At 25.4% G+C, this 14,746-nt stretch overlaps 2 protein-coding genes across 10 annotated transcripts in view; one reads left to right on the forward strand and one right to left on the reverse strand.

Moving 5' to 3' along the window:
* The window catches only part of LOC100202406 (forkhead box protein P1-B), a 74,341-nt gene that overhangs the window by 16,315 nt on the left and 43,280 nt on the right, over nt 1–14,746 (reverse strand). For 3 of the 9 annotated variants that reach the window (XM_065817654.1, XM_065817650.1, XM_065817647.1), the window contains one exon: nt 39–191. In XM_065817654.1, the coding sequence (XP_065673726.1) occupies nt 39–156 (118 nt within the window). In that variant the 5' untranslated portion in view covers nt 157–191. Of the gene's footprint in view, nt 1–38; nt 192–613; nt 814–3,023; nt 3,148–4,136; nt 4,202–14,746 lie in introns of those variants that run through there. The other 6 variants (XM_065817649.1, XM_065817646.1, XM_065817648.1 and 3 more) reach the window with 5 other exon arrangements.
* LOC136090765 (uncharacterized) lies at nt 9,325–12,034 on the forward strand. Its single transcript, XM_065817662.1, has 2 exons — nt 9,325–9,722; nt 9,868–12,034. The coding sequence occupies exons 1-2, from the start codon at nt 9,452–9,454 to the stop codon at nt 9,960–9,962; spliced, it is 366 nt and encodes a 121-aa protein (XP_065673734.1). The 5' UTR covers nt 9,325–9,451; the 3' UTR covers nt 9,963–12,034.

The following is a 14,746-nucleotide window of genomic DNA, read 5'->3' on the forward strand; positions in this document are numbered from 1 at the left end:
TTTTGCTCAGAAAATGAATTGCACAATTAATATTATACCATGATATTCAACTGAATTTCTCATAAAAATATTTGAGTTAAACTTCTCTTGATTTTGATGTTTGAATTTATAAAAACTTTCTTGTGACACCATTTTTCTAATACTTGGTGATTGCATAACATTTGAGCAATACGTATTTCTTTCAAGCGAATCTAAATTAATAACAAAAATGTGAATAATAATAATAATAGCAATAGTAACAATAATAGCTATAATAATGAGAATCATAATAGCATTAATTATTTTAACTAAAATTAAAAAATAATAAAAATTTCAAATAATTAAATCTCTCTTTATTTTTAGTATTGAAATAATTGGTGAAAAAAATAAATGTTCATAATAATACATTAATTAATAATAATAATAATTGGTCATAATACTAAAGTAAAATTCATCAAGATAAAGTAAGATGCCATTTAAATAATATCACTAGTTTCTATAACTTAAAAATAATTAAAAATAAACATAATATTGAAATTATTGTTTTTCTATTACCACACACATACTGTTGTAATATAAAACATAATATTGTAATATACATATTTGTTGTAATATAAAATTAATAAAATCAAACCAAGCAAAAAGTTGTCACCATTTTCTAAGAACAATTTGTAAAAAATCTTCTGAAAAAATCTCCCAAATTATTGATTTACTTCAACCACATACTTTCATCATATTTTATAACTCAATATTATTTTGTTTTCATAATTTATTACCATTTATTAACAAATCATTGATTTTTAAATGTTTTTAACACAAAATAATTTGATTACTAAAAAAATTAAAAAAATAAAATAAAAGGGTTTAAATATGATATAAGTTATTTTTCTAATCAAAATACATTAAAATACTAACAACGATAATAATAATCAAAAGATTAATTTTAAAAAAGCTTAAAAAGTAAATATAAGTATTATAAATATTCTCATTTGTTTTGCCAATTTTTTCATTCTTACGAGTTTTAAAAAGATTAGTTAAAATTTAATTTGTTTGAATACTTTATTTTCAATGTTTCAGATTTGATTCATTGATTTCTAACACTCATTAAAAATAAAACAGAAAGAATGAAAAAAAAAGAGAAAGAAAATATATTAAAAACCATACATGTTTACAATTATATACAAAACTAAAATCATTTGATTCATTCGAAAAAAAAAAGTACCAACCTAAATCTATATATATATATATATATATACACATATACATTTACAATTATACATTTGTATACAAAGTATAAAAACAAGTGTTATGACACCTCCTATTGCGCATATTACAACTCATTAAAATTCAACAAACTAGTGGTTTAAAAAACACCAGTAATTGAGAATTTTTGTCTTTTATATATATATATATATATAAATATATATATATATATATATATATATACATACATATATATATATATATAAATATATATATATATATATATATATATATATATATATCATATATATATATATATATATATATATATATATATATATATATATATATATATATATATATATATATATAACACTTAGTTAACCTTTAATTTAACTGGATTAAAGTAAATTTAATAGTTCTTAAAACTACAAAAAAAAGTAACACAAATGCAACTTTATCAACTAGAAAGTATATGTTTTTATTTTCAATTATTTTTTTAATTATTTTACTCTGTTTTATTTCTTATAACTTTTTGTCTTTCATTTTAATTTTATTGACTGAATTATTATAAGTATAAGTGATACTGAGACATGCATAGACTGAGTAGCTATAAACACATTGAAGTGCACAAACACCAGCTAAGATTTTTGCTTTGAGTAGTATAATCATCTAAAAACTAGATTTTATTTTAATTTTTTAACTTTTACCAATCTTCTTTTTTAATTTTTATTATTAAACTTGGAGTTAAAGTATTATGGAACTAATAGAAAAATTAGGATATATTATTCCGTATCCACCTCAACAAGGCTGTGGAGGCTACAACACTCAGTAGGCACAAGCTGATGTCTATGAAATGTATTCAAATATTTTTTCTAAAAAAAGTTAATTTGACATGTGACTCTTCTTGACTGCGCACAGAGCAGTTAACTGAATTTTTTTTTAAAAAACCATCTCTTGACCCTTTAATTTCAAAACACAAAACTTAATGAACAATACCACTATGCAGAGAAACAATTTGAGGGCAACACTACCAAGGACGTAGTAAAGATTAAACTTGAACCTCTTTAAAAAGTGAGTGCTCTACCGCTATATCACTATCGCATTAACAGTGTTCATAAAAAAAGTGTAAAAAGTTTTATAAAAACAATTATAATAAAAAAATTGCCTTATGTCAGTTATAAAATCTTAATTAGAACTTAAATTTGACCAAAATTTTTTTTTACAAAAATCTAATAACAAATTTTTGTCATAAAGACAGCAACTTAATAATAGTACAATCAATCTTGGCTATGTGTAAAAATGTTAGAACTTTTAATAATATATACTTATTTATATATATGTAAGTTTTAGCATTGATCTCATTTTTAATGAATTGTTCAATTTCTTAATGATATTTTTTAAATACAGACATTTTTAAAAGAAAATTTGTATCAAGTAAGTGGCATACTATAACGCTAGTTTTTATATTGCCACTTTTGGTTTTATGTCATAGTATTTTGCTTTAAAACAAACAAAAATATAAAATGTTTTGTTTTCAAAGTTAATTATATATTATATAGATTTAACACTAACAATAATATCTAAATTTATTATTATTAACAAGTTGATAATTACTAACACTGAAATGAATTATCTCAGTGATAGTAACACTGGTATGATTACACTGAATAAAATTAATAGAATTGTCAAAATTTGCATCTTTTTATTATAACTCTGAAAGGTCATGATTACAGCAAATAAAATTAATAGAATTTTGGAAATTTGAACAAGAGAATACAATAACTTGCTGGTTCTTAAAAGTAAAAAAACAACAACTTAAAAATTAAATTAAAACTTGCCATATTTCGTTTTTCTATAAAACACCGTTTATGTTAACCCAGGTTTTATGTGATTTTTTTCTTCTTTCAAAAACGATAACAGCTTCCCTTCAAAAATATTTTAATCGGTTACCGTGTGAAAACCCTAATACGGGTCAGTTTAATAAATCGCGAAAATTAGAATAGCTTATTTTAAATTTTTTTAATATTTTAATCATATGAAGAGTTTATTTAAATGATTTAAATGTTTTTAAATCTATGATAAAACGATTGCTTGATTTTTCTAGTAAATCGCTACAAATATATCTTAGTAAAAAAAGTTCATTCAAAAGTTCAGCAGAAATGGCACGAGAGAAAAAAAGCGAGTAACTGTTATACGTTAATCAATAGCCTCAAAAGATTAGATTAGAAAGAGAGATTAATTTAAAAACTTTGAAAATTCTTTAATAACCTTAGTGTAATAATATCGTTTTTTTAAATTTAATTCGTTTAAATAATTTACATTTTTTAAAAGAATGTTTGGAATTTTATCATATCCTCTTTCTGCTCCGTAAATATAAAGGTGGTTTCTTATTGCGCTTGCCAAAAATTTTTGCTCATATAAACTTGAACTAGTTTTTTTGTGCGAGTTTTGGATATAAATCTATAAAGTTTTTGATATAAATAAAGTTTTTTATATAAATTTGAACATTATTTAAGTGGGCAAAAAGATATATGTAAAAATATAGTTAAAGAGTTCATATAAAAATGAGAAACAATTTTTAATTGTTTTCTATAATGAACAACTATTTGTAGCGTTAAATTATATCTGAGTGTATCAGCCGTTTGGTAATATCAATAAGTCCAAAACTCTGAATCTTGCCACTTTTATGATAAATTGATATTAATGACTTCCTCGTTAAATTCTATTATAATAGAGCTTAGATTAGCATTTAATTAGGTCTTCTTGAAGTATTTTATGAAACATGAATTTTCTCTCAGCTAAAATGGCTGAGAGAAAACTTTGATTTAAAACCTTCTTGGTTTTTTTCTTTAATAAAAAAAAAGAACAAAATGATTTCACAACAAACCTGGTCTAATTTACTTTTATAAGAGCAAAATAAAAACAATTTGGAGTAAACACCTTCAACTTACTATGTGAAAGAAGTTTAAATTGCAACATCATTGTCTATATGAGGTTGTCTTTCAGTAAGCTGAAATAAATTAAGAATTATTTTAGGGCCACTGTGGAGAAAAATGTTTTTATTATCTGATGATTAATTAAAAACGATAAGACTAATGTCATAATTTCATATCATAATCATATAAGTTATATATATATATATATATATATATATATATATATATATATATATATATATATATATATATATATATATATATATATATATATATTTATATATATATATAATATATAAGTGACAGGTGGCTGGAGCTGAATTTTTTTTTAGTGATTTTTAAATTTTTATTTAGTGATTTTTATTGAGTGATTTTTAAACTACATGGTAATAGCTACATATCGTAGCTATGTGCTAAAACATAACTTTAAAATAGTCATAAAAACATAATTATTTAAGTTATTTAAAAACATAACATAAAATTTTTAGCACTCTATACTGCTAGCAATTTACATCACATCTTTTTAAAACATTATTATTATTATCATTATTATATATGTACAATAATTATAATTTAAACTAGAAACTCAATTACAAGAAAATTTCTATTATACTTCTTACAAGAAGTATAATAAAATTTTTTAGCTAGCTTATCTAGCTAATGATCGCATGTATATATATATATATATATATATGTATGTATATATATATATATATCTATATATATCTATATATATATATCTATATATATATATATATATATATATATATATATATATATATATATATATATATATATATATATATATATATATATATATATATATATATATATATATATATATATATATATATATATATATATATGTAAATTATGTTAGTGTATTTTACAAATAGAGTGCTCAATGTTCTTAAAGAACAGAGCAATAATAAATTAGTAAAAAACACTTATCTAACTTTTATCTTCTACTTTAAGTTTCACCATTGCTGGATCATCAGGAAGAGTTACTAAATCTCAAATAAAAACTTCCCGTTAACAAAAAAAAAATTTATAGTAATTAAAAATTTATAATAATTATAATTTCCTGAAAAATATTTTTTTATATAAATTGAATTTTTTTAGCAATGGTGAAACTTAAAGTAGAAGATAAAAGTTAGATAAGTGTTTTTTACTAATTTATATATATATATATATATATATATATATATACATATATATATATATATATATATATATATATATATATATATACATATATATATATATATATATATATATATATATATATATATATATATATATATATATATATATATGTATATATATATATATATATATATGTATATATATATATATATATATATATATATATATATATATATATATATATATATATATATATATATATATATATATATATATATATATATATATATATGAGTATATAACTATATAACTATAATGTGCAAAATATGAAAGTTGCAAGTATTCCTGATCTTATTTTTAACTTTTATTTTTACTTATAATTCATTTTGAGACATAATTAATGAATTTTAAAGGCGAATGTTGGTGTAAAACCGGTGTGTTTTCATATATAACTGACTATTTACAAATGTTCTAATTTTTTCGGAACGTTTTTTTTTCTAAAACTATCAAATATATTAGTAGTTTGATATTCAAAACAAAAGTTAAAAATTGGAAACTTTACTTCCATGCCAAAAAGATAATACAACAGTGAAATCAATAAAAATGATTTTGTTTCTTTTAAACTTTCATAAAAAGTTGCCCCATATCTTAAAACGTTGTCCCTGTTTAAAAATACTGAGTATTGTTTTATTTTTTGAAATAATAATTTATATAATAACAAAAATTTTAATATTCCAACTTGAAAAAATGAAGATTTTTTTTGCCGTTTATTAAGATTTCTTTATTTATTAGATTTTAGAAATATTTTCAATACTTCTGTTTAATAAAATCCTTTCGTTTATTTGGCTTATGAGAGTATTAACTTATTAACAGGGATGCGGAGTCCCAAAAGGACTCCGGCTTTATATCTCTACTTTTTCCAAGTTTGTAGTGTATAGAAGCTCTAAACATAAGTTGACTTATGATCTGCTATAAGAAAAAAGTTCATGAGATTTAATGACTTGAAACTTATTGTTTTTAAGCCCGGAGTCCTGGAGTCCCAGAATACTTGCCGCCATTATACCTAAGGACTCCGGACTCAAAAAACGATTGTTCCTCTAATCTAAAAGTCTTAATTTTTTTCCTATTATTAGTCCATAAACTTATTTATATTTTTAGAGCTCCTGGATACCAAAAACTAGGATAAAGTAATCTTTTTGTGACTTTCAAATCCGGAGTCCTCTTTGGGACTCCGCATCCCTGCTTATTAACTATATTTTGAACTGAGCAGCTAAGACCTTCATCAGATTAGACATTTATCAGAACTGAAAGAATGCTAATATAAAAGCCGTTTCAACGTAACTTTCCCGTTTAGTATCTTACTCTACATAAAACTAAATAAATTCTCAGAAAAAGACTACTTTTAAAAAAAGTCACTCCTATTACTTATTGCGAATGACGTCTTCTAAAATTATAGATAAATGACTAATTGATAAAGATTGGATAATAATATACATCGCATATAGTCTCATTATACTATTATTTATCGATTAAGATTACTTTTAAATCTTACACACTTATAATTGTATATAATAATGATTATGATACTGTTAATGAACTGTTAATTATATAATATATATAATTAACATATATAATATATAATAATTATTTTAAAATACTTACGGTATATAAAATATTTCAAACTGACAATTTATTTGTTATAAACGTTTTTTGCCAATGGCATGGAAAATAAAATCTTTAACTTTTAACATTTGTTTTGAATATGAAACTTCTAGCTTATTCGATAGTTTTAGAAAAACAACCTGAAAAAGTTATAATTTTTTTTTAATTGTTTAGAGTTTAGTAATAAATCACATAAAACACAACTTTGATGTTAAATTTTCAATATTTGCACCTAATCAATATTTAAATTACTCATTAACTTAAAAACAAAGAAGAAAATACTTTTTATTACTTTCGGCAGCGATAGGCAAAACTTACGCCTTCAATTTGGCGGCTGCAACCAGTTGGGAGGCAGAAGCCACTAGAGGCGGCCTCCAAACCATTTTGCCTCCAAATTTCTTCTGGACAAGGCCGCCGATAGCATCCTTTTACAATATGGCGATTGCTTACGAAACATTTGCTTCTAAAAAACTTAGGCTACTACAGAAAATTTTGGAGGCGGAAGCTATTGGAGGTGGAAGTCAGAAGATTTTGCCGCCAAATTTTTTTAGGAGGCTGACGCCAATAGTCGCGGAAGATTTTCGCCGTTTATCAACTGTTTAAAAGCACATTAATTTAAAGTTTTCTTTTTTTACAAAATAAGCTAATTTAGATTTAAAATAAATATTTTTAAAGAATTATGTAAAAATTCATTAAAATTATTTCTTTTAAACACACGTTTTACAAAGGAAAATAAGTAAAACGCAGCATCCCAGTGGGCATGGGACTTAAGAAAGAGGTCTTTCAAACGTCTTTTGAAAGTTTTTAACGTTCAAAAGACCCCTTTTTTAGGTCCTGTGCCCACTGGAATAAAGCTTTTAAAAAAATGAAGAATACTTTTTTTGTTTGACAAAGATTTTTTGTTTTGACATTTTTTTTTTAACGTTTTTAAAACTTTATAAGCCACCAGTAAAAATTTACTTGTGGATTATAAAAGGGACCCTTAAAATAATTTCAAAGATCCGATAATACTTTATGCACAAGCACACATTCAGCACACATTTGAAAAGAGACATTTTTGAATCTCTTTTTAGTCATAGCAAAATAAAAGCAGTCATTAAAGTAAAGTTTGTTACTGTTACCAGATGAAAAACCAGATGAGTTTTAATAACGTTTTTTACTTTTTCCAATACCTAATTTTTTGGTAGAACAAAGACATTACGTCTCTTTTTAGTAATTATGTCTGCTTAAGTAAGATGGAATTTTGAAACGCATTTATAAATTGTAAATAGCGTTTAAAAATTATTTTTGCATTCAAAAATAGATCAAAAAGTAAACCTAATTAATCTGCTTCACTGCGACTCAATCAAGCCTAAAAACTATTGTTATAAAACAAAATCTGAATTGAGAACTTTAAAATCTTAAAAACTGATTAGATGTGATAACTGATCCATTATAAGAAATTGAAAAAACAAGCTAGTTTTTTCAATTGTCCATTTAAAATTTCATTAAAATTTTTTTTTTTAAATGGCCATTTAGGTATGCTTTCTTAATAAATAAAATTTCGGAAAAGTAAAGAAAAGTATGAGTTAACTATCCCATTTTACAAAACGGCTTATTTCGAAAATCTTTGCTCTAACAAAAAACTTGTTCAAATTTAATTACTTTAAAAATATAAAATTCAAAACTGTTACCAAATATTCCACGCTATATTGTAAACATTCTTTCAGCGTAAGTCGCCTGTGAATTAAAGTTTACAAAACTTTTTATGCATTTTAAGCTTGAGTAGACTTACGATAAAATTAAATATTATTTTGAGCTCGAGTAAGTTTTGTCATTAGTTATAAAAAAATGTTGTGTTATTTGTTTAAAATATTTTTAGATTTCTAAATATTCATAATTATATTTATAAATATTTTCCACTACTTGAATTATTGAGAAAACACTTTTGTACATATAAATTAAAAACTTTACTAAAATTTAAAGTGTAGGGAATACCAGACAAGCAGTGGCGGATCAAGGGGAAGGAGGGGGGGCTATGGGGCTATAGCCCCGGGCCCCACAATTTTAGGGGCCCCGATTCAAAGTAAATAATTTTTTATTAACTCTGAAAATTAAATCTTTTATTAACTTAAAAGAGCCAAAGTTAAATTTACTAAATTGTCTGAAAACAAAAGCACAAAAATAAAATAACTGTCAACAAAAACGCTGCATTATATATTTTTTCCGGTCTTTGACAACGATGGAGCGCAACTACTTCTACAAAAAAAAAATTACTAGATTGGTAGCAGCGCTTTATAGCAATAATTGAATGTAACATTTGTACAAATTGCTACAAAAACAATTCCCTTATGAAAATTATTAATGACTTGAATAATTATATTGTTATTGAAAATGCATTAACGATTGCAATTCTATAATTCTTTTGTACTTCCGCACGAAAGAGTTCTTGTGTGAATGCATTTAATAGCTGAAGCGTTAAATTCGTGAAAGAGAAAAAAAGAACCGTTTAACACTTTTCAGGTTATACAGTTATAATTAAAATGCTAAGAAAATATGAAAGTGGAGCTTGTAAAAGAAGAATGAAGAAAGAGAGAGAGGAAATGGTAGCTAAACTTCCGAAAATGACAAATTTTTTTTCATCAAACCAAACTATTATGCAATTTCCACAAACTGTAGTTAATAATAAAAACAATGAAAGAAAAGATAAAAACAATAACACGGAAAATGAGGTAGCCTGCCAAGGTCCTTCAAATGAAATTCAAGAAGTTGAAAGTGTTGAATCTACAATGCATAACAATGAGCTTGACTCAGGTACTCCAATTTTTACTATCTTTAATGACGCCTCTAACATCTGCTAAACAAACAATTTACTTTTTAGGCAGTTAATACTTTTATTCTATAAATTGTCACTTATTATTTTTTTATTAGGCTTATTTATCATGATTTTTTTTCCTAGATACCATTCTACGCGAAGACCCTGCTTTATGGCCATTACAGTTAAAGGAAAATGAACGTATGAAGTATTTAAACAAGGGGTATGCTTTTTTTTAAAATAAAGACTCTAATTTTGAATCTTCGAAGCGGATGTTCAAAAACCAATACAGATATTATTCGGTTAAATATTTTCAAAAAGTGATGAATGATGGCGAAAAGTGTGACCGAAAATGGTTAATGTTTTAATTGCCTTTAAGTAGATAGAATTCATAAAACAAAATACTCATGTCGATGAATATATGGTAACCCAGATTAAAAGGGAATTTAATTATTGGTCTGCAATTTTAAATAGAATAGTTGCGGTTATTCGTTTTTTAGCCGGAAGAGGTTTAGCATTTCGAGGCCATAATGAAGTTATAGGATCGTCAAATAACGGAAACTACTTAGGCACGTTAGAACTGTTGACTCAATTTGATCCAGTTTTAAAGCAACACATTGACACTTTTGCAAATAAAGGCAAAGGTAATGTAAATTATTTGTCTAAAACTATTTGTGAAGCGCTAATTGATATTATGTCTCAAAAGGTTTTCACGCACATTATTACCGAAATAAAAAAAGCAAAATACTGGGGAATTATCGTAGATTCGACTCCTGATATTTCTCACGTGGATCAATATTCTGTGATATTTCGTTATTATCTAAATGGCCACGTGTATGAACGATTTTTTTGTTTTCTACAAATTAAAAGCCACGCCGGTAAATCTTTGATTACTGACATTTTAGATCTACTGGAAAGATATGATATTGATATAACCAATTGTCGGGGACAGGCATACGATAATGCAAGCAATATGTCTGGTAAATATTCTGGATTACAGGCACGTTTAAAAGAGCGGAGTGAACTAGCTTTTTATATCCCCTGCGCTGGACATTCTTTAAATTTAGTAGGGCAGTGCAGTGTCAGTGAGTGCATCAATTCTATCAACTATTTTGGCGTTCTCCAGAGTTTGTATTTAATTTTTTATAGCTTCAACACATAGATGGGATTTATTGAAAGGAAATCATGCTACACTCAAGCGCCTATCAGATACACGATGGTCATGTAGGTCAGATGCTTCAAAAAGTTTGGTAGAAAATTTTGATGGGATTCATGCAGCGCTATGTCATATAGCTGAGGAAACAGAAGAAAAATCTGATACTCGTCATGAAGCTTTGTGTTTATTAAATAAGATCACTAAGCTAGAGTTTGCATTCATGGCTGTACTTTAGCATCACATACTTAAGAGGTTTAATGCAGTTAGCAAATTTCTTCAAAAAGTTGAATTAGATTTGCATACAGCAAGCAGTATGTTACTTTCACTAATTGACTTTGTAAAAAACTTACGAAACGACTTTTCGAGATTTGAGAATGAATCAAAAAAACTTAGCTCGTTTATTGAAAAAGACTATTCTGATAAGAACAAAAGAAAGGTAATTAAAAAATTGAGCAACGGAGAAAACCAAGTTAATTCTTTAAGCGTATCCGACAAGTTTTGAGTGAACACATTTTTTGTCATTATTGACAAACTTGTGACACAATTAACTATAAGAAGTGATGGTTACAACCACGTAAATAAGTTATTTGGATTTCTATCGAAGCTGTTAACTATTAGTACCATGGAATTACAAGTTAGCGCGAAAAAAATTGTAGAAGTGTAGTCAAATGATTTAGAAGATAGTTTCATATTTGAAATAGAACAAATTGTAACATTATTAAAGTTGCTGCCTCCGGGTTTTTTTTCGCATAAAAAATATAAATCTGAGACTGAAAACACATTAATTCCTCTGAATGTTTTAAATTGGATTGTTGAAACCGATATTATTGATGTATTTCCAAATGTTTATATAGCATATCGCTTGTTTCTAACTATTCCCATAACAAATTGCGAGGCTGAGAGATCATTCTCTACTCTTAAAAGAGTTAAGAACATGCACCGATCAACAATGGTCCATAGTCGTTTAAGTAATATAGCAAGATTAACTATTGAGTCAAAATTATTAGAAACTTTGGATTTCAGCGATGTGATTGCAGAGTTTGCGGGGAAGAAAAGCAGAAAAAAATCACTCAACTTAATTCAATAAAATAAATATAAAAGTTGTATATAAATAAATATCAGTGATAGCGTTTTCAAGAAAATCTTTGTTTTACTCATTTTTGTTGTTGTTAGTGGAACGGGGCCTCCTACTTTTAAATAGTCCCGGGCCCCGAAAAGTCTTAATCCGCCACTGCAGACAAGGAAAAACTATCTGCGTTTTTGGGTTATGTAATAAAATTCACCAATATTGATATACGGCTGTTTGCTTTATTTTTAAACTCTACTGTCTACGTAAAGCCTTATGAAATCCAACAATAGATGACTCTAAATGTTTAAAAAAAAATGCGCGCATACTTGTAGGCAGAAAGAACATATTTTTGCAGCAAAAAGCTTTGAGATATACGTACGTTCTGTTTAGAAATTAATTCACTATTTATTTTTCAAGTTTAATTAAATTTTGTCAACCAGTTGGTGTGCAGTTGGTTGCTCAAACAGATGTGAAAGCAAATGTGAAAATTATCTCTTGAAAAAAAAATTTGTTCTTGCTTGAGTGCTTATAAGTTTAGTCGATTGGGAATTCGGCAGAACGTTCGCATATGTCATCGCAATAGTTGGGGGTTATTTGGTATCTATAAACCAAAGTCATCTGTTTCCACCAAATTGTATACCAGGATGAGAAGAGTATAAAGGTTTCACTAAACGATGAAGACATAAATTAAGCATCAGAGTTGCAGGCAATATTTCGTCTATTAGAGCTTCTTCTTGTACCAAGGTATAAGAAAAAGCTCTGAGAGACCAAAAACAACAAGTTATTTTAATACACTTTAAAAGCAATTTCTTGAAGCAAATATCAACAATAACACTTCGTGCAGTTTGTGGGACTTTGACGAAATTAGATTTTCAGGCGATCAAGATGAACAGCATATAATTTACACGCTTGGTGCTAAATGCCCTTTAATATTGGTTGGTAACAATTAAAAAATTAATGACACAGTCGGAAATTGTGTCAACGCTACTGATACCATTTTGCCACCATTCGTAGTTTATAAATAAGTATTTCGTTTGTACAAAGACTGGTGTGTAGGGGACCACCAAACTCTGTATTTACAACAACAAAATTAGATTGGATGGAAAAGAAACTATTTATTATATCGTCGCTACAAAACAAGACTATCTAAGTCCATTTTTGCTGTTCTGAGAAAAAGGCATTTAAAGTTTTTAATTAATCACTGCGTTTGATCTTTTTAATTAAAATAAATTGTTTTTAAAATACTTATAGAAAATGTTATTATTTTTCATAATATAACAAATAAAAAACTAAAAATTTAAGTTTATGAGAAGCAACAATGCAAATTGACTAAAGATAATCTTAAAACTATATAAAATATGACAAAATTTTACAAATTAAATTGCAAAACAAGATTATCTTAAGTTTGTTTTGCCTGTTCTGAGAAAAAGTCATTTAAAGTTTTAAATTTAATCACTGCATTTGATTATTTTGATTAAATCTACTTGTTTTCAATTATTTATTATGTGTATTAAGTATTAAAAGTTAGAAAAGTTAAAAAATTTTAAGTTAAAAATTTTTTTTTTGCTAAATAATGTACTTATAATGTCTCTTGTCTCACTATCTCTTTATTATTTTTTTTAGGACATAAGATATTTGAATTTTACTCATAGTTGCAAAAGTTGAATCAATTTTGGTTCCATACTTTGTGAGATGACTTTTAAACCAAAAAATTTAGTTTTGCCAAAAATGGATTTAAGATAGTTTGGCTTTGCAGCAACGACATCACTCTAAAAACAATCCGTTAGAAAAACAACGGATTGCTTTATTCTGTTAAATTAACGAAGTAATTCGTAACCAAAAACCACAAAATTAACGAAGTAAAATTAACTATTTACAGATTCTTCTAAATTTCCTTATTTCAACGGATTAAATATTCAAATCCGTTGAAAAAAAACTGAACTTTTAATTAAAAAGGGTTTCTACAAGAATTTATGAAGTGCTTCCTCTTTAGATTACATTTTTCATCATCATTTTTTCTCATTTTCAAGATTTTTATTGATTGACTCCGAGAGGTTCAGAAGCCAAATGCACTTTTGATAAATGTAGTAGACTTTTCATTAATTTCGTAAAGTTGAAAAAACTATGAATGCTGGGTGCATTCAACAATAATTCTTGGTGAAATTGAAGCTGCAAATTTAACTAACACTAGCTAGCTTCTTTTTATTTGCCCAATTATATATATATATATATATATATAATATATATATATATATATATATATATATATATATATATATATATATATATATATATATATATATATATATATATATATATATATATATATATATATATTATGTAAGTGTATTCTAAAAATAGAATGCTAAATGTTCTTAGCAAACAGAGCATTAATAAATTAGTAAAAACACTTACCTGATTTTTTTCTTATTATTGTTATTATGACTATATTAGAGTACTCTGTAATTTTTTTATTAGATATCACTGATGAAGAATTAACAATTGAAAGCCAAACTGATTATCCAGAAACATTATCAAAGATGTAGAACAAACTACATTCATTAACTTTGGGAATTTCAATTATGAATTTTTTTTCAGAATTATTTGCAAAGGGCAATATTACCTTGAGTGACTCACAAATTATATTTAAATAAACTTACAATATAAATTTAAATCAGTTGTAAAATTAAAAACGTTAACATTTCATTTGATGTGTATCTTTATTTAGGTTAGTTACAGCTAAGTTTACATAGAGCTAGTTTATATGCTTTTATAATTTGCAGTTTTAGACACGTGGC

Source organism: Hydra vulgaris, chromosome 14 (assembly GCF_038396675.1).
Source record: "Hydra vulgaris chromosome 14, alternate assembly HydraT2T_AEP".
Taxonomy (NCBI): Eukaryota; Metazoa; Cnidaria; class Hydrozoa; order Anthoathecata; family Hydridae; genus Hydra; species Hydra vulgaris.

Excerpts from the sequence above, each read along its gene's own strand:
- LOC136090765 (XM_065817662.1), top strand. The coding sequence starts at position 9,452 with ATGCTAAGAAAATATGAAAGTGGAGCTTGTAAAAGAAGAATGAAGAAA. Across the intron at positions 9,723-9,867 it reads TAACAATGAGCTTGACTCAG|ATACCATTCTACGCGAAGAC; the intron begins GTACTCCAATTT and ends TTTTTTTCCTAG.